We start from the raw sequence: 24,062 nt of genomic DNA, 5'->3' as shown, positions 1-24,062 counted from the left end.
GGGTCGAGAGACTTGAAATAACCACGTAAATTTTATGTCGCAACGGCGTTGTCTAAAGTTTTCTGTCTATTTTTATTTTGTATCCCATAAAATGAGACATGTTTAACCTTGTACACATCCAAAATAAACAAATATACCGGATTTATTTTCATCATTACATTTACGAGCGGCCTGTGTAATGATGTATTTTTATTCATCTGTCTGTCACGTTTTGAGGGTAACATGTTTACCATATGGTATACTGCAATGTATTTTGTAGCTTGTTCATAGGCAAAACTTAATGTCGCTGATAGTAACAGTGAATCACCTATTTTGACATTACACAGATTGACGTTAGGTCTATGAGCATGTACATTCCTAAAGTTTTTTGTAATTGGTCTAAACACTTAAGAATAAAAGCAGTATATTTCGGATCTTCAATACATAACACGGGCGTATCTTTATCATCAAACTCTGGCAATATTCCAGTATGAAAATAATCTCTCAGCAATAAATAAAAATTGGTAACACCTACAAGGGCCTTTCTGTTTCTAATACACGTTGTTTATTGGCGACCTATTTTACATTGCGATCTAGCGCAAGAGCGTTATGTTCCATAACGTCACCTCGAAGTGGAACAACGGTTTACGGCGAAATTTTAGTGCTTACAGTTATGAAATATAGTGGTGGATTGTACGATTTGAATAGTGATAGGGTATTTATAATGCTACTCACGACGTTATCCAATACACCCACATTCACTTTGTATCGGCCTCCGGCGCAACTACCATAGATCTTTCTGTTTTTTACAATGTTGTAATTGTAGCTTACAATAATTTAGCATGAAACATATACGAAATATTTAATACATAAACAGTGGAATATAAAAATGAATTCACGTGACTATTACAAAGTTACGTACAGCACTATAGACTCTGATAGAACATCAATCGACAATGTTCTCGACAATGATACTGAATTCAATGCGAATCAGTTCAAGTTGTACGATGATTTCACAACGGATCTGCGTATTAATTTTAATCCAATAAGAAACAATTACCATGAACTGGCCAGGACAGATGGTAAAAGGAGGGGCGATCCTAATGACTCCGGCGTCGATATGGAAAATGGCAACCCTCTAGATGACGTAACAAGGTCTAATAACACTGATTTGGTAAGTACTTTAGCTGTATGAATCGATTTCTCCTTTTTAAAAGGGATAGGATTTGATTTCACGTTTCCTTTTGTGTTATATATAGTTAAATAGAAAATGTATTATATTTTAAAATAATAATACAATTATGGCCTTCGACATTGATTTGATGTAAATATCCAATAAAACTATTATAGCTATTGTACTGTTTTATCCATTACTAGCCAGTCGCCCCGACTTCGCCCGGGTGTACATGTATTATATATATAAACTTTCCTGTAGAATCACTATCTATTAAAAAACCGCTTCAAAATCCGTTGCGTAGTTTTAAAGATATAAGCATACATAGGGACGGACAGACAACAACAGCGACTTTGTTTTATACTATGTTATGATTATCTGGCAATTTTCTTAATTAGAATTGTAGCAAAACACTCTGGAAGTTAATATAGTTCTTAGTAAAATTAACTTTATGAATATAGATCGTTAATGTGGAAACAAAAGTTGTGTTTTTGTTTTAATTTTTACCACAAATATTAATTTTATATAATTAGGAGATCTATGTGGTAAACAATAGAAAATTTAACCGCTCATCATGCGGTTTTAAATTGTAATAACTGCATCTATTGATATATCCTTGATATTGTTTATGCTAATTGCTATTGTTGTGTGTTATGACAAGTGGAAATACTGTCTATTAGTTTACACTAGAAACTAGGCTATTGAGGCACATTGTCTATTTGATATATCCGACAAGTCACAATAACAGTACTATTTCTATGCCAAAAGTTCTTAACATATACTACTACTAGGTTTTGCTAAAATTTGTATAAAATTATAGAATCAATAGAGTATCTATTCTTTTTGTTATTTGTAAATATAATTTTATGTTTAGTCTCTGAAGATTTGAGAAATGTTTTTGTTGTTTCTAAACAACTATTTGTAATTAACAACCATATTTTAAATTCATTCAATCTATCTGGCGTTGTTCACATATCATGTTTTAGTTTAATTATTCAAGCCACTAAACTCCTAAGGGAACTTATTTGTGCCACAACAACTGACGTAATGGCCCGGCGTAACTCATTATGGCAAGTGACTCACTGTGTCTCGCTTGTAGATATTATGTCATCTCTGTCTGTTTATAATTATGTGTATCTGTTATTAAAGCTTTCAATTATATTCAATTAGTTTTTTCGAAGTTTTCTTTAAATTACAGAAGTATCCTATAAATACTATAGTTTTGTTTAATTATTAATACCCATTAACAGCACTACATTCAACGACTTATTCATTGGTATTTTACACACGTTCAAAAACTCCGTTACGTTCCAGCCTTAGAGTTTGTAATATCAATTTACTATTTCAACACACAATGTATTTTGAACATCGATATTCAATTATGATGTAAATTGATCTCGCTAATTATACAAAGATTATTTTTTGTATTCGCTATGAAATGCCTGTGCGTGCTCCCGCTTTCGTGCCAATAACCGGAATTTTTTATGCGTCCACAAATAAGCAATACCTTAGCAAGCGTTCCGACCGACTGACCTTGACCAAGTGATTAACTTCATTACTTTTTTCGGCATTCGTCTTAAGCTGATTACCTTACAACACTTGCAGACCTTTACCTTGACTTCTTTTCCCTTAAACAGTCAATAAACTCTCTCTTGGTTTGTTGCAGTTGGAGAACGAAGTGATGGTAGATCCCTGGAGCAGCATGGACTCCTCCAATTCACCGTTAACTGACTCCGGACCATCTGCCAGTGAAGACTGCACTCCTTCTACCTCAAGTGAAACTCCTCGCGGACCTTTAGACGTGTCTCCTACTTCGCCCGATTCGCGCCGCCTACAAATCCCAAAAGATGTCAAAACACTTCCTACTAGAAACGTTCTCCCGAAGACAACAGACAAGGCGCGCTCTCGGGACCTGACACTAGATTTAGAGACACTAGAGTCCGACTCGCTTCCACGCCGCCCACATTTCCTCGATGAAGATTACCAATTACCCTCCAAATCAAACATCGAATGCCGAATTCCAAAACCACATTTTCTGGATCATTCTCCGTCGCCCGACGAATTCGACGAGCGTAGTGATATAACAAATCCTAACTTTCTTGATGACGAAGTCGATGGCGATGATAGTCTTGGACAGAAAAAAGCCGGTGCTTTTCCAAAAAGACCACAAAAAATTCAACCTTCATATTTGGCCCAAGATGATCGGCCTCATACAACCACTTACAGAAGCAGTCTACATTATGGCCTTGAAAGTGTTGCAAGATCGAATGAGCGCGACAAACGAGCATCCCAACTTTACAGAGGGACTTGGCCGGGAGAAGGCGACGTCTGGACGAGTCATGATGCTTCCAGCGTACGCAGCTTCTCTAGCAATGGATCAACAGAAGGTGCCAGGCCTTCTTCCAATTTAGAAAATAAAATGGAATGTGTTTACTCTTTAATTTCTCTTTTGAGTTTATCACCCGAAAATAACGCTGATCTAAGTGGGCCTCTACTAGAAATGAGCCGTTCCGTGGAAAGTTGTGTAGCAATGAGACAATCTGGATGTATCCCTTTATTAGTCCAGTTAATACATTCAAAAGTGCCGAGGGAAACTCGAGACCGTGCTGCTAAAGCACTACGTAATATTATCCTCACGCAAACGGATGATAAAGCAGGTAGAAGGGAAGCGAGAGTATGGAGATTGTTAGAGCAAGTTAGGGAATATTGTTATGTGTTAGAACAAGTTGTGGAAACCAGAAAAGATGGGCGAGAAGTAATAGAAGACGATGTTAGTAAACATCCGAGTCAGAGTGTCGCCGCTTTAATGAAATTGTCTTTCGACGAAGAGCATAGACATGTTGTTTGTCAATTAGGAGGCTTGCAAGCGCTTGCCGCTTTAGTTAGCGGAGACCAAGCAGCTCATGGTAGTAGAACTGATGACAACACTTGTCTTACTATGCGCAAATATGCTGGAATGACCTTAACTAACCTTACATTTGGTGATGGAAACAACAAATCTCTATTATGTTCCTTCAAAGACTTTATGTTAGCTCTAGTTGAACAACTAGAATCTCCCAACGATGACATGCGACAGGTATTCATTTATTTATTGATTTTAAAGTGATAATATTTTTTTATATAAATTTTTCATTATTTTCATTAATTTGTATTTTATTATTATAGGTGACAGCCGCAGTACTCAGAAATTTGTCTTGGCGTGCTGACCCCAACAGCAAACAAGTTTTAAGAGAAGTAGGTGCTGTTAAAGGTCTGACGAAGGCTGCTATGACGTGTCAGAAGGAAGCTACTCTAAAATCAGTGCTGTCGGCCTTATGGAATTTAACCGCCCATTGCTCTATGAACAAAGTAGCTTTGTGCTCAGTAGATGGCGCCTTGGGATTCCTCGTGGATATGCTCAGCTATAATTCACCGACGAAAACGTTAGCGATAGTGGAAAATGCAGGTGGCATCATGAGGAATGTGTCAAGTCACATTGCCGTTCGGGAAGATTACAGGCAAATTCTCCGTGAGAGAAATTGTTTAAGTGTCTTACTACAGCACCTGAAGTCTCCAAGCTTAACAGTAGTGAGCAATTCCTGTGGTACTTTATGGAATCTCTCTGCAAGGTGTCCCCAAGATCAAGAGTTTTTGTGGGAGCATGGGGCTGTACCGATGCTAAGAAGTCTCATTCATTCTAAACATAAAATGATAGCCATGGGCTCGAGTGCCGCTCTCAAAAATTTACTTAATTCAAAACCAGGTAAAAATCACATTATATCATTAGACGCCACGGCAAGAAGTATGAATCTTCCTGCGCTGCCGACGCTTGGCGTACGAAAACAAAAAGCTTTAGAACAAGAATTAGATCAAAATTTAGCTGAAACTTGTGACAACATCGAACCAGTTACATCGCCTACAACAAGTAATAGAGAAGAAAAGAACCTCTTCACAGCCACTGAGAGACAAATGGCTTTGAATTTGGAAAGACACAGAATGACATCCAGCTCTCCGTTAATGGGGTCTTTGGCGTCGCAAATATCGCTAAGCCACAGTGCAAACCTGGCGAGCTACCTGAGTTGCAGTAATACTTTGTTAAAAGGCGCGCTGGTATCGCGTTCCACGACAGGTGGGAGTTCTAATACTGTAAATAGATCTGAGAGCAAAGACTCTGTTACAAGCACACATTCAGACTCCGTTTTCGAAAGGGTCATGCGCACTGGGAAAGTACCGGTTCCGACACCGAGAAATAAAGACTTAATGAAGAGTGAAAGATTGAGCGATGCGTTCAAAGTAGGTACAAAGGCACATACTAAAGAAAGCAGTTATCTCCGGTATCCCACTCAACCGCCTATACCACCTCCGAGAAGTTCGACAGACATGAGAACAAATTATACAGAATCTGGTTATGACGTCGACCAGGATTCTTGTGACCAACCAGTTGATTATAGTCGAAAATACTCGGAAACCAAATCAAATGATACTGAATCTATTGACAACAAATCGAAATCATCAGAGGTGTGTAAGAAGTATTCTAAAAAAGAGAGCCCGAACACTTTTGGGGATTACCAAGAGACTGATCTAGACCAGCCGACAGATTACTCCCTACGTTACGCGGAACACCAGTCGGAGACCGGTTCAGACTTATCAGAGCCACCAGGTCCATCAGACACTATCAAACACTTTGCAACGGAGGGAACACCTTACGAAACTCCGATTATATTCTCGACAGCTACATCAATGTCGGATCTCAGAGTGATCGGCAAAGACGGCAAGCAGAAGACAATACCGCACACGAAAGAACACCCAGAAGCAATGACCCATTCGGACGAGAAGGACACTTGTTCCATAGAAGACCCGCCTAGACACGACAACGACAGAGCGGCCACCACGCCCCAAGCCTCGTCTGCAGCTGAAACTAATCAGAAGAGGGAGGTATTTGACACCAAGTTTAGCTCAGGAATGATAAGTCCTGAGAAGCCAGTAAACTACTGCGATGAAGGCACTCCAGGTTGCTTCTCGAGAGTCAGTTCCCTTAGCAGCGTCGGGGAGCCTACCGAGGAAGACAGTATAGCTAAAAAGAATGCTATGGCTACTATCAACGTGGAACCGAGTCCTCAAGAGCCCAGCTCTGGCAGTATTTCGAAGGATAAGGAAGGTTTGTATTTAACTTTACAATTCTTTTTTCTTGTACAATATGATATACAATCTGACCTTACATGAAATAAATTAGAATTTTAAATTTCTAACAATACATATATTACAGTATAGATATAAGTAATTGCCCAAAAAAGATGCGTTGTCATAAGATAGCCTATTACATTAACGTTACCATTTTCTAATTTATATAATGCCATGTAGTGCAAAATTATAAATATATAATTAAACAATTATATTTGTATGCATGTTTATTTGTTAATTGAAGAAAATAAAACACCAGAACACTCCAATTGCGCAAAGTGTTTTTCTATGTAATTAAAATATTAATATTCCATGTGAGTTTACGTAAACCAAACATAACGGTTGTATTTTTATTTTTACCTATTGCAGGATCGAAGGCGGTCACGTTCGCGTCGGAGCCGACGTCGCTGGGCGCTGGGTCACCGCGGTTCGTGGAGGACACCCCGCTCATGTTCTCTCGGTCCAGCTCGCTGGGCTCGCTGCCCGACTGCGGCCCGCACGATGACCAGGGCTCCGTCTTGTCGGAATTCAGGTAATACACGTACCAGAATACGTCATCAGTCATTAGAATAAGTAAAAATTTTGTACCCCTTTTTAAGAAAATTGCGCGGACGGCATAGTATGAAATTTCGCACACTTATAGTTAATTAGCTGTCTCGGCAAACGTCTTACCATATAAATTAAAATGGCTATTAAAAATACGGGTTGGTGATAAAAGGGTGATATGATAGGGTTGTATGTATTGTAATGTCACATCATAAAAAAATAAAAATGTCGTCCAAAAAAATAAGTGTTAAGGTTTGGACAACCCTTATTACTTAGGGATATGAAAAGTAGATAGTAGCAATTCGCAGACCTACTGAATATACTTATAAAATTTCATAAAAATCCATCAAACCGTTTCGGAGGAGTATGGTAAGTAACATTGTGACACGAGAATTTTATATTTATACTAGCTTTTGCCCGCGGCTTCGCTCGCGTTAATTTATCCCCTTAGGGGTGGAATTGATCAAAATCCTTTCTTAGGGGATGCCTACCTCATAATAGCTTTATGCATGCAAAGTCTCAGTCCGATCGGTTTAAAATTGACAAAGTTTCATACAAACTTTCATCCCCTATTAATCCCCTTGGGGGTAGAATTAATATAAATCCTTTCTTAGCGGATGCCTACGTCATAACATTACCTGCATGCCAAATTTCAGCCCGATCCGTCCAATGGTTTGGGCTGTGCGTTGATAGATCACTATGTCAGTCACCTTTGAGTTATATATGTATATATAGATTTAAGATATAGTGAAGAAGTTCAGAGTGCTAATATATTTTTTAAATTGTACCTGAAAACTACCTTAATGTACTACCGAGGCCGCAAATAAAGTATATTTTTTGTTTGTTTTTTCAGTCGGCTGCCATCTGGGTGTATCTCCCCGAGCGAAATTCCGGACTCACCAGGACAGAGCGTGCCCGCCTCACCGCCGAGCCTTGCGAACCTCACACCAGGTATGTCTCCAGTTATATCATCATCTTCTTTATCCCATATATTTGTTGTCGGCGTAATAGGTTTTTCTCTTCCATTCATCCCTGTTCGTCATCCCAGTCGTCTCGTTATTCACTCCCTATCCTGCTATATCATCTTACACACTGACAGTTTCTTATATTATTAAATTGACGACCTCGGTGGTATAGCGGTTAGCACACCGCTTTACGATCGATGGTCGCGGGTTCGATTCCTCACAAGGCACAAACATTTTGTATTCATGAGTATGATTGTTTGTATCGGTCTGGGTGTTTTCTATGTATAATAAGTATGTATTTACAAAAAAAAAATATCTATGTATATGTATTAGTTATCTAGTACCCATAACACAAGCTTTAGCTAGCTTAACTTGGGTCTAGATGGCGCTGTGTGAATTGTCCTGAGATTATTATTATTATAATAATAATAATTATTATTATTATTAAATAGTTTACAAAGTGAAGTACTCAGTTTCGTTCACTTTAATTTGTAATTTGAATTAATCCTTACTGATATTATAAATGCGAAAGTAGCTCTGTCTGTCTGTCTGTCTCGCTTTCACGTCAAAACTACTGAACCGATATAAATGAAATTTGGTACACAGATAGTATAGATACTGAGAAAGGACATAGGCTACTTTTTCAAGCGAAAAAAGGGTTGTAAGGGATTGAAAGAAGAGATGAATAATTGTATTGAGGTATCGTCATTTTAGAAGCTTGAAACTTATTTTTTGAGCTGTTAATAAATATAAGTAAACGACACTTTTTTCTTTAACTTTTTTGGGTTAGATATTTCACCCGAACGAAGTCGCGGGCACAGCTACTAACTTATAAAAACGGTCAATCCCCAGTCCAATTAAACGGGGATAGAAATTAAAAAGGCCTGAGACGAGGTTTGAGACTAAAGTTACTTTCCGTAAGGAGTTGGCCTTCAGCCACTCCATAAGTTCTTCCATGTGTTTCTTCCATCTCAACTTGCCCCCAAATCGTTCGGTGAAGCTGTAAAGACCAGCTGCGGCTGATAGCATTAAACTAGTCCGGAAAAAAAAACAGTGGCGCTCAGTGCATATGCGGCTGCGTGCGCTAACTCTCGTCTAAACGATTTTAATTTTTCCAGATTAATATTGTTATATACTACTAAAAAATCTATAAATCTTTAACGCCTATTTCTGCCGTTCAACAACTTGCTTTAGTTGTGTCTCAGAAGGGTCAATGGTGATTATACTGCATGATAACTTGGGGACTAAGTCATCAATCCGTAGGGCAACGGGTCACATGATGTGAGGACCTTATTGCTATTTATGTATATCCAAAGATGACGGTTGATATACGTCAGCTGTATGTCATCCAATAAAGCATAAAAATATACGAAATGTTTAATATAATATTTTAAAATAAAATGTAGTATTACTTTTATAATGCAGTAATATTTAGAACTTACATTAGGTATACACATAATCTTATATACAAAATTCTCGTGTTACAGTTTTCGTTCCCATACTTCTCCGAAACGGCTTGACCGATTCTCATGAAATTTTGTGAGCGTATTGAGTAGGTCTGTGAATCGGCCAACATCTATTTTTCATCCCCCTAAATGTTAGGGGTAGTCCACCCTTCATTTTTTTTTTATTTTAAGGCAAAACAATGTTTGCCGGGACAGCTAGTGTAATATAAGAGATATGATGGATTAAGTGATGTTGCGGGTGAATAATAAGATGTTGTTGGTCGAGACGATGTATATTACAGATGATGATAAACTGACAATGTGTACACAGAAATAATGATCTTATATACTAAATAACAATAGGAAAATGTAAGGTGGGGTGACACAGTTTTAGACACAGCAGTGCTTAGTAGACAATATTGAATTTGTCTTACTAGACATTATTAAATGCAATTATTATTTTGATGTATCTAGGTGACTGTGTCCCATAAGTGACATTATACATAGCAGTCAATTTGATGATTTCATTTAATAAATTATATAGATATAAACATTTTCTTATAAATACTTTGGTGGAGTATATTGGCATACATCACAGGCAGCTAAAGGGGAAGCTTTACGACCTTTAGCTGACTTACCCATCTAGTAGTTTCTGATGCAATTACTACAAGTCATATTAAAAATCAAAATGTAAAATGTAAATAACAAATATCTGAATAAAGGCTTTATTATTATTATTATTATTATATATATTAAAACCAATTTTATAACTGTTCATACAACTTACTGAGAGAAGACTACAATACTATCTTGAATTTACGTATTATGGTCACTGGGGTACATTGACATCTATGCAAAACAAATTAGAATTGTTTTTCTACTATTTTCCGGTTCTTGTACGTTTGTTACGTATAATTACCTTTTGTTACGTGACTCAGTATTGTTGACTCATTATATTAATGATCAATTCTATTCAGTTTCTAAATACTACACTACATTCATTAATGATCATCGAGAATTTATATAAACAAATGCGCGCTTACTCGTTTATTAAAAAATTTTAGTGTTCAATGAACAGAGGTAGACTTAGTAAAGTTAAAATGATAAAAAAATATTAACTTAGTAAAGTTGTCTGTTCGCTTTGTAAGCTATGTATGTGTTGGTTATATTGTATGATAATAATAATAATAATCTAAGGAAAATTCACATAGCGTCATCTAGGCCCACGTTAAGCTAGCTAAAACTTGTGTTATGGGTACTAGACAACTGATACAAATACATAATTTTTTTTTGTAAATATATATATTATACATAGAAAACACCCAGACCGGTACAAACAATCATACTCATGAATACAAATGTTTGTGCCGTGCGAGGAATCGAACCCGCGACCATCGGACGTAAAGCGGTATGCTAAACCACTAGACCACCGAGGTTGTCAAATGATGATATGAGACAATGAAATTACTGGATACGAAGCATAAAAACTCAGTCCTCAGGAATTGCCGAGTATCTCTGCACTCCAGGTTGGCGGGTAGAGAATGCTATAAGCATTAAAATTTTGTACAATAGGCTACTATTTCATTAAAGTTTAAATAAATAAATGGTCACGTATGAGTGGTGTCATGGCTATGTAGTTATTAAATACATTTATTTTGTATAATTCGTAGTCTGGTCGCTGAATTGTCAACTAGGGATCCAAACTAAATCCAAACCCTATTAATTGCCTGATGGTGCTTTTTAGAGAGAAACAAGTTTGGCAATATGTGTGTAAAGCCGATAACGGTCGGAGTTTGATCAACTAGTGGGTAAGGTCTTTTTTGGATGATAATGGAATGGTGCACCCGCCTGTGCTAACGGTTTACGCTGGCGGGGCACCAGTGAAAGATGATAAGATGAGGTCAGGTCAGCCCATCGTGACAAGCTCACCAGGAATTTATCACGATGGTTTCTAGTTGAGGTCAACCTGACATGGTACATTGCTAGTACCATGTTCCCCTTTCCCCCAATGGGGAAGGTCGTAACACTCCAAGTAGCACACATTCTAATACTCACGAAATGAAACAAAATAATATAAATGCATTAAGTGATGAAATGAACTTCAAATCAAAATATCTTTAAGCAAAATCTACCGTTAGTTGAGTGCGTTCAGATAAGTACTGATAAGAAACTTAGCTCTTATTTTGAAATGAGTTTATGATTATGAAGTCATTTCTATATTCAACTAGCTGAGCCAGCAAACTCCGTTCCGCTTCAGAATTAAATAATATGTCATGAGTTTTTTGAAGTTTAGTAAAGCAATAAATATCTGAACGAACCCTGTTTGACAGGTTAGGAACATTTTGTATGGGAAAATAGCATGTTAGCGCAGGCGCACGCTCCATTCCATTATCATCCATAAAAAAAACCATTCTAGTCGACTTTAAAGATTTATAATTTTTTTCTGTTGGTGACGATGATGTAAGGAAATGTACGATGAGCAGATCGTTCGCGAGCGGGGGCGCAGTCGTCGCAGGCGACGGAGGCGACGGAGGCTGCGGGGGAGGCGGGGGCGGGGCCGGGCTCCGTGTTCGAGGAGCGCGTGTCACAGTTCGTGGTGGAGCACACGCCCGCACTCTTCTCCGCGGCCACCTCGCTCAGCAGCCTCACCATCGACGACGAGCCGGCGGTGAGTGAATTAATGAATGAATGAGTAGAATTACTTTTATTAAGTAACATTTTATCTATGAGCCCCACTAGGCTGCACTAGTGCACCTGCTATATCCATTAGCTGTCTTTACACTATGCCCACACTTGTAATATTTCCGTCAACACTCGGCAGCCTTCCATTTGTTTACGTCTCATAATTAGATTTAAGTACAGTGTAAACTCTATCTTATATTTCAAATGGCGGACATCTGACTATGGAACAAAGGAAGTAATAATAGAGTTATTGATAATTTATAAAGCATTGGAATAAAAAAATTAAGATATAAATCAGAATGTTAAATGACATGAAATATACACGCTAAAGAGATACAACACATAGTATAATGATCACAGGCAGGGGCGGATCGTGAATTTGTGGGGCCCTGGGCTAAATCTACTTAGGGGCGTACCTACCGAACCTAATTATATTACTCAACTAAAAAAATACACCGACCAAAAACAAGCGACCAGAAATCCCCCGTTCCTTTCCATAGACGCGCACTTGCAAGGGTTGACTGATCTCAGGGTTCCCAACCTTATGATAGGTTTTTTAACATTCTAGATATTTTTTTATATTCTAAATATCGTTTCAGTGGGGACTGGGGTCCCTTTGTACCCTCAGGGCTCTGAGCTACAGCTCAAAAAGCCCTTAGGTAGATCCGCCCCTGATCACAGGATTGCGCGCCCTGGCTTTCCAGCGCTAAATCGCACGTACTCTTGATTGCTCGTGAAAAAACGTGTCGTGTAAAAGCACCTAATGTTGACCACATTATGGCTTCACTTACCGATCATTCGATTAGTTACTCTATTTTCGCTACGTGCTCTATGACTGTATTGATAAAGAAAAAGATATTAGTTTTAACATATATCTTTCGTATCCAGAGATCTTACTTTTGTCTATTGAGATAAAAAGCTAATCCAAAAACTCAAAAAAAATTGTGACCAACTTGTGAGTACAGTGTATCTTTCTTTTTATATCGGAGTTATGAATTTACAAATTTATTAAAATAAATAAAATTTCTAAAGTAAATTATTCCTTATAACATTAGCTATCTGCGAGTAAAAGGCTCAGCAATGGAAATGGGTCCAGCCGTTACAGATTTAAATTTTCAGATTAGATGTTTGAGGTGTGCATAGTTGGTATGTAATGTGATATTTATTGAAATCCTTATCCTTACCAATATTATAAAAGTGGAAATAAGGATGTTTGTTACGCTTTCACGCAAAAACTACTGAACAGATCATCATAAAATTTTGTACACACGTTCTTGAAAATATTAGAATGAACATAGGATACTTTTTATTAAAAAAAAACACTTTTTAAAAAAAACAACAATAAAATCTCAACACTATGCTACTTTAGCATCATATAGCAGCCCGTAATGAACTTATGCGAGCGAAGCCGCGAGTAGAAGCTTGTATTTTAATAAATAATATAAAAATGATCAACGATCTGTTTATGTATATGTATATATATATCTGTTTTAGAGTATCAAACATTTATCTTCTAATAGACATTATTACAATATTTATCACAAAAATACATGTAATATTGTTATCTCTTTCCAGCAATCAATACAGCTGCCTGGTATGACACGTCGGGAGAACAATAGAATCATCACAGATCAACTGGATATCAGCTCGCAGGGTGACAGGTAACAAATATCAAACATATTACACACCGAGACAACTTGAGTGTATTTTTATCAGTTCACAATAAATACATTAATTCTTATTAATATTATAAATGTGAAAGTTTGTGAGTACGGACGGACGGATGGATGTTTGTTACTCTTTCACGCAAAAACTACCGAACGGATTTTTATGAAACTACAGTAATATAGCTTATACATTAGAATAACACATAGGTTATAGTTTAAAAAGATATGTGGATTGGGCGAAGTGTAATGATAAATGTCAAGTGTGATGCAGACGAAGTTAGTATTTTGATATTATTGGGTCTTCCATGTTTATTTTAGCTAGTATTTTGATATTGTTGAATTTTAATGTCTTCCAATGTTTATTTAAAATATGATAAAATATATCTCTCTTTAAGAGCAAAACGACTGACCTTTCCGTATATTTTTTGGAATATTTTTTTAAAAGTGCTTTCAAACATTAATTTACGGATATTATTTCATATTAAAATATGATAAAAAAATAAATAGCCTAAGATATCATCAACACCTTTTTTTTTTTTTTTTTTCTCTTTTAAGAGCATGACGGAAGTTTCGGAATGAGCAAACATCTCTTCTTACTGATGAGTTTTAATACTGTGTTTGGAATGAGCTAAGGTTAATGTTTTGGAACCATGGGATACGAGGGGTTCACTTTGCATAGTTCTGTACCATATGCCCTTTTCCGTTGATCTTTTATTGAAATATTCTCGCCACATATCATGACATTTTATTTTAAATGTATGTAGAATGAAAAAAGGAACCCATTGCAATCTGAGATCCACTCCACTGTTTTTAATCTCTTTGATTTGTTTAAGCACAGCATAAGCCTTCGATACTCCTCTGTAACCAGAGGTGCATCGAGTCACATGCTGCAATGCACTTTTGCTGTCTGTCATAATAACAATTCTGTGAGATCGCAATGAGTTCCACCGACTTATTTTAGCTCGAATTCTGTAGCTTGTAAAGTGCTTATTAAGTTTTTTTTAACAAACATTATTTTTATTTATAAAATCCATTATATTTATAATTAATTTCCTCTAACACACTATTTTTCAGGGTATTTATTTCTATTAGTTTTTTCGACTTCGTTCGCGTGAAATTTAACAAAAAAGTTAATTATAGAATTTTTCTAAAAAATAAATAGCCTAAGTTACTCCTTATTACATCAACACCTGTTAAAAAAAAGTGCCGTCAAAATCGGTCCAGCTATTTCAGAGATTAGCCGGTACAAACAGACAGACAGTCAAAAATTGTATAAAATGTTATTTTGGTGTATGTACCGTATTTATGTATAAAAATTGTATAAAATGTTATTTTGGTGTATGTACCGTATTTATGTATATTCATACGCATGTAGTAAAAAACGGTTATTTCAATATTACAAACAGACACTCTAATGTTATTTATATGTATAGATGAATTGATCAATATTAAGTTTCAGACCAAATTCAAACGATTTCGTTCAATCTTTATGTGTGTTCTTTATATTTTTATGATTAGGTTTGCTCTTGTGTTGATATCCCTAACTATGTCATATTATGTTATCTGTGTCCCTAACTGAAAATTCATTTAGAAGTAGGTATTGTTTATTTTATTGTTCTTAGTAATGTGGATTACTAACCTTGCTATCAATTTACCATGTCAGGTGGACCTCCACATATATAACATAGAACCTTATCACTGGACCTGTAATTTGTCCGATTACAAGGTACCCCGGACTATAGGGGACCCCTTAGGCTGTTCGTTCTTAGTAATGTGGATTACACAAGTACTTGTTACACAGTCACTTCTAACTAAAAGTTTATTTTTTATGAAAGAATACATGGTTAGTTTTGAAATAGATCTTTTAATATATATATATATAATAAATAAAATATATAGTTTTGTATTTTTTTTTCAGAGTTCACATACAACCGCGGCCAAACGCAATTGACAACTCTAATGCACTAAAAGGTAATTAGATCAAATCAAAATATTTATTCGGAACGTGTGACCCGGGTGTAGGTTTAAAGTGCCTCTTTGCCGACGTCAATACTCACCTTCATCGCTCATGTTCTTCCTAACCAGACAAATCTGGTCGGAGACTGCTAGTGTAGCTTTAGATATACGTTCTGGTATAGAACTCACTGCAGTTCTAGATAGGCAAAAGTCTTATATAATAGAAGATTGTCGAGAGATTCCAGGTATAATTTTCGCTCGCACTTCGACCTATATGCATATAAATTAACCACATGGCCTTTTTTCATTAATTCGTTGATGTAATGTTTTATTAATTATAATTATTAAGCTTAGCAGAACTTGTGTTATAAGTACTAGACAACTGATATAACATGTCCATTTCTCAGTTAATTCGTTATTAATTCTTTTTTTGTACAATTCATACTTCGCATGTAGTCCCAAGCTAAGCAACGCGTGTGTTATGGATAGCAACGCTTGTAAATGCATGCATAATATATGTAAAAAACACCCAGACCGACACAATCATACTCATGAATAAAAATGTTTTTACCGTACATAGAATCGAACCCGCGGCTATCGGAATTAAATCGATTTGCTAAACCACTAAACCACCGAGGCTGTCATTTATTTGCAAATAATGTTATAATTTATATTTAATTCCAGGCACGCAAACACCCAGTGACGTGTGTCGAGTCTACTTCACGGAGGACACGCCCGCCATCTTGTCGAAGGCCGGCAGCAACTCAAACCTATCCGTGTTGTCTATAGACTCTACACCCATGCAACCGCCCATACAACCCCTTCAAACCATGCAGTCCCAAGCCATACATACTACCATACAACCCGCCAACGATTCGTCAGACAGTTCCAACTTGAGCGACGCGGGAGATCTGCTTGAGGAGTGTATACAGAAAGGCATCGCGAAGGTAAATGGTTTTTTTCATTAGGGATGTTAAGGAGCTCCGTAACCGTAACCGAAACTATCGGATATCCGATATAATAAAATATTCGTAACCGTAACCGAATCCGAAATAAAAGTTTCGGATAATATCGGATAGGAGCTGAGCCTAATTGAGACACGTTATGTAACCATTTTATTAGCTATTTGTATTTTACTTTTGAAATTCCTTAAAAAAATAATATCCATAACTGAAAATATCCGAAAATAACGGATAATCCGAAATATTTTCATATCCGCATCCGTATCCGTATCCGGTATAATAACCATTCCTATATCCGAAACATATCCGTATCCGAAATTTCATATCCATAACATCCCTGCTTTTCATTATCTATATCCGTATATCATACTATATCCGTCATACTCGTGAACGAGCGCTGCTTGTAGGGACTGCTCTATAATTAGTAGTAGTCATCTACTACACACTAATAATTAGTTGTGTATGTAATATTTTAACTACTAATGAATCAGTGCTAGTTGATAGTTTTAATTCACAATTTTCAAATTAAAACTGTAAAGTTAACAACAAAATTATTTAAAAGAGCAATACGCATTCTTCTTGTGATGATGTTTTCCGAATGTATGGTAGATTAAAAAAAAATAAGTGATGACTATTCAAAACGATAGTGTCCAACACTAAGAATCTCAAAAAGCTGGCAACATACGCTATATAAAGTTTGTTTCTGAGATATTATGTGTGATTTTATTTTTGTCTGTGTAATGTGTGTCTGTACTATCTAATATTAACTCTAATAGAAATAGAAATAGAAATAATCTTTATTCAAATAAACTCATTACAAGCACTTTTGAATAGTCATATTTTGATTCTACCACTCATTCGGAATGCAGATTCATCACAAGAAGAATGAGCAAGAAACTTGTGTGTTGCTCTTTTTAATAGATGCTTTTTTTATATAAATAATTACAGTGTAACAAGTAAGAGGCATGCGACAATCAACATAGAAATCGCTACGCACTCATTATTAGTGTAATCAGATAATAATTATATATTCTATTTATGTATATGTATTCTATTTATATGTATATATATATATATATATGTATATTAATGGTATTTGTATGTATGTATGTTTAGTATTCATATATTATCTAACTTTTTATAGTGCGCCACCTACCTTCCCCTTACTCAATTCTTCTATCTCCCAGGTTGTCTGTAAGAGATTGCTTTAAGCGATAAGGCCGCCTTTTGTTTGCATATCCTTCTTTTTTTTTTATTTCCTTTTTGTAATTATTTGTTTCTTTTATGCACAATAAAGAGTTTTATTATTATTATTATTATTATTATTGTAAGTGCTATATAATAAAACTGTAATACTAATAAAATGAGCTATAAAACCTAATAATAAAATAAAATATTATTATTATAAAAAAATAGCGACTATAGGTGAATTAAGCAAGTTATATACTCATTTATTTGGTGCAGGTGGTGAAAAACAAGGGTCCACCGTCGGACATCTCCTCCAGCAATATGTACGACAGAGACGATGTATACGTAAGTACATGATCTGCTTGTAGAGTTAGTGGTCGCATATTAACATTTGTATTCATAAATATGATTGTTTGTATCAGTCTGGACGTTTTCTATGTATTTTTTATTTTTATTGGGTTGTTTGGGCTATTGTCAGATGTGTAGCACCTGTAGCACTGCGTACCTACATAGATCTATTGTGCTCGCCCTTTTCAGAGTTCGCTACCTAGACCGTCAGGGACAAGAATTGAAGGATATTCTTAGGAGCGATCGTTTTTATCTCCTCGGGAAAGAGTGTAAACTTTCCAAAGGAGATATTTCGTTTATGCATGAGTGGGCTACAACCACATAGGATGTGTAGCGGCGTTTCCTCTTCAGTTTGGCAGAATCTGCAGATACTTGTCGTGCATTTTCGTGCTTTTCTATGTATACTAATTATGTATTTACAAAAAAATAGCTCTGTATTTATATTAGTTGTATATAACACAAGCTCTGCTTGGCTTGGGACTAGATGGCGCTGTGTGAATTGTCCAGGGGTATATTACATTATTATTATAAACTATGTTCAACAGTTAGCTGTAAGTTTTTTGTTGGATGATAATGGAATGGTGCATCCGCCTACGCTAACGGTTTACGCTGGCGGGGCACCAGTGGAGGATGATAAGATGAGCATGATGTCAGGACAGTTAGTACAACGTGACAAATTCACCAATAATTTATCTGGATGGTTTCCAGGGGGAACCGTGTGGAGGTACAACCTGAGATAATACATTGCTAGCAATAGGGTTATTAATCCACAGTAGCATTCCGCAGAAAATGGTGATGAACTCAATCTATGTATTTGTATCAGTTGTCTAGTACCCATAACACAAGCTCTATTTAGCTTGGGACTAGATGGCCCTGTGTGAGCTCTACAGATTTTTTTTTTAAACGAGTTCACACTGTGTGTGTTATATTGTTGCAGCGATCTCTGCCGCCGTATCTGCGTTCGTCCACTGAAACTGTCAAGTTGTCACATGAACACACCAGAACTGTTCGGGACAGGTAAGAAGTTTCATTCCTCATTGCCTATTAAATACGTACAGCAAATCTATTAGTTGGTGGTCGGTGGTCTAGCGGTTTAGCACACCGCCTTACTTCTTTCTTGCGGGTTCGATTCCGCACTGTGCAAACATTTGTATTCATTATTATAATTGTTTGTATCTGTCTGAGTGTTTTCTATGTATGATTTACGAAAAAAAAATCAATGTATTTGTATTAGTTGTCTAGTACCCATAACACAAGCATTAGCTAGGTTAACTTGGGTCTAGATAGCTCTGTGTGAGTCATGAGATTATTATTATTATTATTAAATACGTCATTAGCATAAGCTGATCATTTTCCGTTTCCTTCCTTCGTCAGATTTTTTTATAAAAATATTTTTATTCCGACCTTGTGATATAATCTGTTTCATTTCAAATTTCATTAAGTACCGCTCAACTATAGTTATGACCTAATGCTGTGAATGAATAGAGTGTACGGTGAGTTTAAAAGCGTTGCTGTCCACAGTCCACCACCGCTGCCGCCCAAGCCGGCTGCCGCAGCTCAACCGCCGCCACGACCACCGCCCGCGCCCGGTACGTTCACCAACTAGTTATTTTTATATTTATTTATACAGGGTTTAAAAGTATTTCCGCCTACACTAATTGTATGCTGACGCTATCCGTTAAAATGTGAAAGTGCTAAATTCAGAAAATGATGCTAAATTTGTCCACATTCTCATATTGATATGATTACTACTGGGCTATTTGTTTACTGCTGTGTGTATTAATTATAATAACCATTCAAATTATTATTTTTCAGGCCGAAATCATGAAAGTTCTCTACCAATCAAAATACAAGGAAATTCATCGGAGAAATCAAAGTTGCCCATCGCCACAAACTTGCTGAGAAACGATTCTCAGAGCTCCCTCAGCTTGGACTCATTCGGCTCCACTGACAGGGAAATATTCGAAGAAACAGTCAAAGCCGGTCTATCAACCGTCAACCCGAGAGCGACCACCCTAGACAATAGTAGGGGCAAGGCACATTCAGTAGAACGACCAGCGGAATCGATACGGCACGGGCGACACCACAAATCTCTGGACCGAAGCGACAAGATCCCCCAGCACCGTCCCAAGATCAAGGACCCGGAGTTCGAGAGAACCTCGCTTCCGGGGTGTACAACTTGAAGCCGTCGAGTAAGATGAAGAAACTCGAACGGGACCTGATCGGTATGAACGCATCTCCCCCGGCGGCCAGTCTGCCCGACCGCAGCAGTTCACTGTCGTCGCTCAGCAACGATTCCTTCGGTTCCACGGACATGGAGGTGTTCGAGCGGAGCGTTCGTATGGGGATGTCGCGCGCGCACCGTCGTCGCGACGAGCGGAAACGCGACACGACGCGACGGCGGCAGGGGGGCGCGCTCGAACGCATGCAGGGGGACGAGTACTCGCGCGACCGAGCCATACTCGAGGAGGCCATCGCGCGCGGCGCGGGGGAGGGCAGGGACGCGAGGGGGGAGGCGAGGGAGGCGAGGGGGGAGGCGCGGGAGCAGTCAAAAAACGTCCCGGCGCCGTCTGCGGCGAGCGCGGCCGCAGGCGGGCGCGCAGGCACCGCGCCAAGCACGCCCACTGGGTGTGACCCCCCGCCACCGCACCACGGATCCGCGCCACGCGCCGACCCACACACGCCACGCGCCGACGTACCCACGCCACGCGCCGACGTACCCACGCCACACGCCGACGTACCCATCGCAGACACGGACGCTCAAATAGCGGATGCGGACACGACTTTAGACTCGGTGAGGACGTTCGCAGCCGACGGTTCGAACGAGTGCCTCGTCCTCGCAGCCGCGGACACGACCGGCGAGTCGGACGGGAGATACGACCTGGACGTGTCCAACGAGTCGTACGCGGACGTCGGCGACGGCTCGCTGTCGGACGCGGGCTCGCCGCCGCGGCCGGGCCGCCCGGACGTCCGGCGCGGCGAGCCGTCCGGCCGGACCGCGGACACCTGGAACGACAACACCTGCCCGGACGACGTCACGTTCCCCACCATCAGCGGGTCCGTCCACATGGTTTCGTCGATCAGGAGCGAGGTCGTCGATGCCGGGATGGCCCTTCCGGATCTCCTCGAGAAGAGCGAAGGCAACATGTCGTTCTCCCGTCCGGATTTAACGAATAAGCTGGACGGTGAGAACACCGAGATGCGACGACTCAGGACCGAAGAAAAAGATGGCGATGTCATGTTACTACACAACGGCCTCGAGCCGAGTTTTACCTCTTTAACGGATGACGGGGAACACAGATTCGACTCGATAATATCTGCCGCCATCGAAAAGGAAGCTTCCAGATTAGCCGCTCAACTAAAGAGTTCGCAGTATGTTATGGAAAATAGCATCACATCTCTAACATCTCTCGACTTGGACAATGTAAAGCCGCCTTCTGATTTAGGCAGCTTGTTATCCCTGAGTGTCTCGGGTCAATGGGACGAGTGTTCCGGTCAAGTATCTAAAAAATCGCAACGCAGTCGCAAGAAATCTCTGCCGGTCGCTCTAATGGTGAAACGAGCCCTGAGCAATTCTTTCAATCTTGGTAGCTCGGAGCATTTAGACAGCAACCCTATTAGTTTCTTAGATAATGTAAAACCTCCCTCGGAGATGGAGAACCTCGATATGGAAAGCAGTATGATCTCGGTATCAAGTATAGTCTCGGAAGTGGCAGAGGTTAAAGAAAAAACTCCTGTAGTGTTTGATTTCAAACAGCCAATACAAGACTTCCCGCTTTACCATAACTTCACAACTGTCTTCCAAGACCTGGATAAGGTTAATCCTCCATCTTTGTTTGATGAAATGGCAGAGTCTACATTAGAAATAGACCAAACCACCGCACAAGAAGTTCTAGATGATTGCGTCTCTAACACTTTAAATGTTGTAACCGACATTCCTTCAGGCTCCGAAAATTGCACCCCAATACCATCCGATATAAGTAGTGTGGAATCTACGCCAAAGCGACAAAGAAACTCTAAATATTTAACACCAAAAGAAAAAAGGGTTGTATCTAAAGATAGATATCAAACATACACAATCATTGATAGCGTAACAGAGAACGAAATTGTTCCAGAAATAGAGGAAGAATTTGTGACCTGGACTAAGTCGGAGAGTGATGCAAGCGGCCCCTCTGACGAGTACTATACTGCCACTTCAGATTCGAAATGTAAGAGGAAACTCAGTGCCAAACAAAGAAGGTTAGAGGACAGAGCTAGGTATCAAACACAAACCGTTGACATACATAATATTTTGGCCCAGGAGTCATCTCAAATCAAAGTAGATTCCAGTATAGAGAATCTGAAACAGCGTCTAGCAGCAAAAAAGACAATGAAACAGAAACGTATAGAGGACACTGAAAGATTCCGAACTCGGACTTTGAGCGAGGACATACCACCGTCGCCGACATTCGTCACGAAAGATGCAAACTTCGAAAATGTTGAAACAACCACGGGATATGACAGTTTGTCGTCTAATGAAATGAATCATCAGCAGATACTTGATGATAAGCACAGAGACGACGATGTATTCTCCAGAGATGCTGACAGCGGACACAATGAAGACGACTTTGAATTGAATTCCACACAAATGCAAACGTACACAAGGAGTTTCAGGAACTACTTACCCGTTATTGAAAGTCCATCAGCAGTCGATATGTGTGTCGTGAACAATCTCAAAAACATAGAGATGACTGCATCTTATAGACGCACTTTACAAATGCAAAGTGACAAGAGTCAAAACCCAAGTAGTAGTGACTTCGCGAGCTACGAAGGGGATAGTAATTCTGAAGATAGGGTACAGTCTGAATCAGATACAGAAACACCAATGTCTCGACCAAAACCCAAGATAATTAAACCGTCACGCCGTGACGAGAGTTTAGACAGCAATGACTCGCTCGAAAAGGAGCCAGAATCTCCTAAAGTTGTCAGAGGTAGGAAGAAAGCTATGTATGTATCGCCGTATAGAAGAAACGTGTCTACGGCTAAGAAACCATCGACACCTCCTAGTAAAAGCACAACAAAAACGACGACGCCTTCCGCAAAAGGCTCTACGAACCTAGCTAAACCTCTAATGACTGCCAAAACTCCAAACAAAACTCCAACCTCTTCCAAAACACCCAGTGCTAATACGTCTCCCAAAAAGTCTCTTATTAACAAGTCTCCTTCCAAAACAGCTCCACAAAAACCGATATCTGTACCTCTCGTTGCTACTAAACCATTGCCATTAGAAAGACAAGGTACATTTACAAAAGAGGAAAGCACTGTTCCACCTGAAGATCTGCCTAAGCCCGATAAGAAGAACGTACCTCGATTAGCGAAAGTTTCGTCGCCGACAAAACCTAACCCTAATACGTCACCATCTAGGTTACCGCAGCTGAGTCGTTACTCGCGGCCGCAAGCAAATCGAAGCAATCCAACGAAGCAGCCGAGTAAAGTGTCTAACATAAAACGTCAGTCAGAACCACTCATGAAGAATTCGCCGTCAAACCACAGTCTCCAAAGCAATGAGAGTGGCAAAACAGTAACTTTAGGATCTCGTGCGTCAAGACAAGGCAGCACGTCTAGTGTTAACTCCGTACAGTCATCGAAAGCGAAGGAAGTTGAGAGCAAAATAGCAAATTTGTGGAAGAAAGTAGAACAGAACAAGAAACAACCTACGAAACCTGACAAGAGGGTGTGGATAGAAAGCGACAAGACTGAAACTCCGAAGTTAATCAGGAGTTCTACGTTTGAAGGACAACCGAAACAGAGCCAGGTATCGTCGGCGCCTAAACAAAAATCTGCTATTGGCATAAGAGTATCACAGATACCGAGTTTACGACCTAAATCGACGCCGGCGAAACCTACTAACCAAGCTAGTGTTAAGAAACCAGTTAACTCAAGAATATTTACTAGAAAACCTATTAATGGGCAATCAACGTAATTTAGTGAAGAGACAAGAACGATATCCC

The 24,062-nt window shown here is 38.8% G+C and overlaps 1 protein-coding gene across 1 annotated transcript; it reads left to right on the top strand.

Annotated features, from left to right (window-relative positions):
* The first annotated feature begins 868 nt into the window (after positions 1-868).
* Positions 869-24,062, top strand: LOC131840875 (adenomatous polyposis coli protein-like). The gene is given in 14 exon segments (XM_059189064.1): positions 869-1,153; positions 2,820-4,229; positions 4,319-6,290; positions 6,683-6,845; positions 7,713-7,810; positions 11,753-11,937; positions 13,527-13,612; positions 15,537-15,589; positions 16,259-16,521; positions 18,001-18,069; positions 19,010-19,089; positions 19,594-19,661; positions 19,888-20,223; positions 20,226-24,062. Coding segments are annotated over 14 exon segments (8,877 nt in total). The 3' UTR covers positions 24,035-24,062.

Source organism: Achroia grisella, unplaced genomic scaffold (genome assembly GCF_030625045.1).
Source record: "Achroia grisella isolate CSIRO2021 unplaced genomic scaffold, CSIRO_AGI_Agris_v1 utg15124, whole genome shotgun sequence".
NCBI classification, from domain to species: domain Eukaryota; kingdom Metazoa; phylum Arthropoda; class Insecta; order Lepidoptera; family Pyralidae; genus Achroia; species Achroia grisella.
This window is presented reverse-complemented; position numbering and strand designations above follow the sequence as displayed.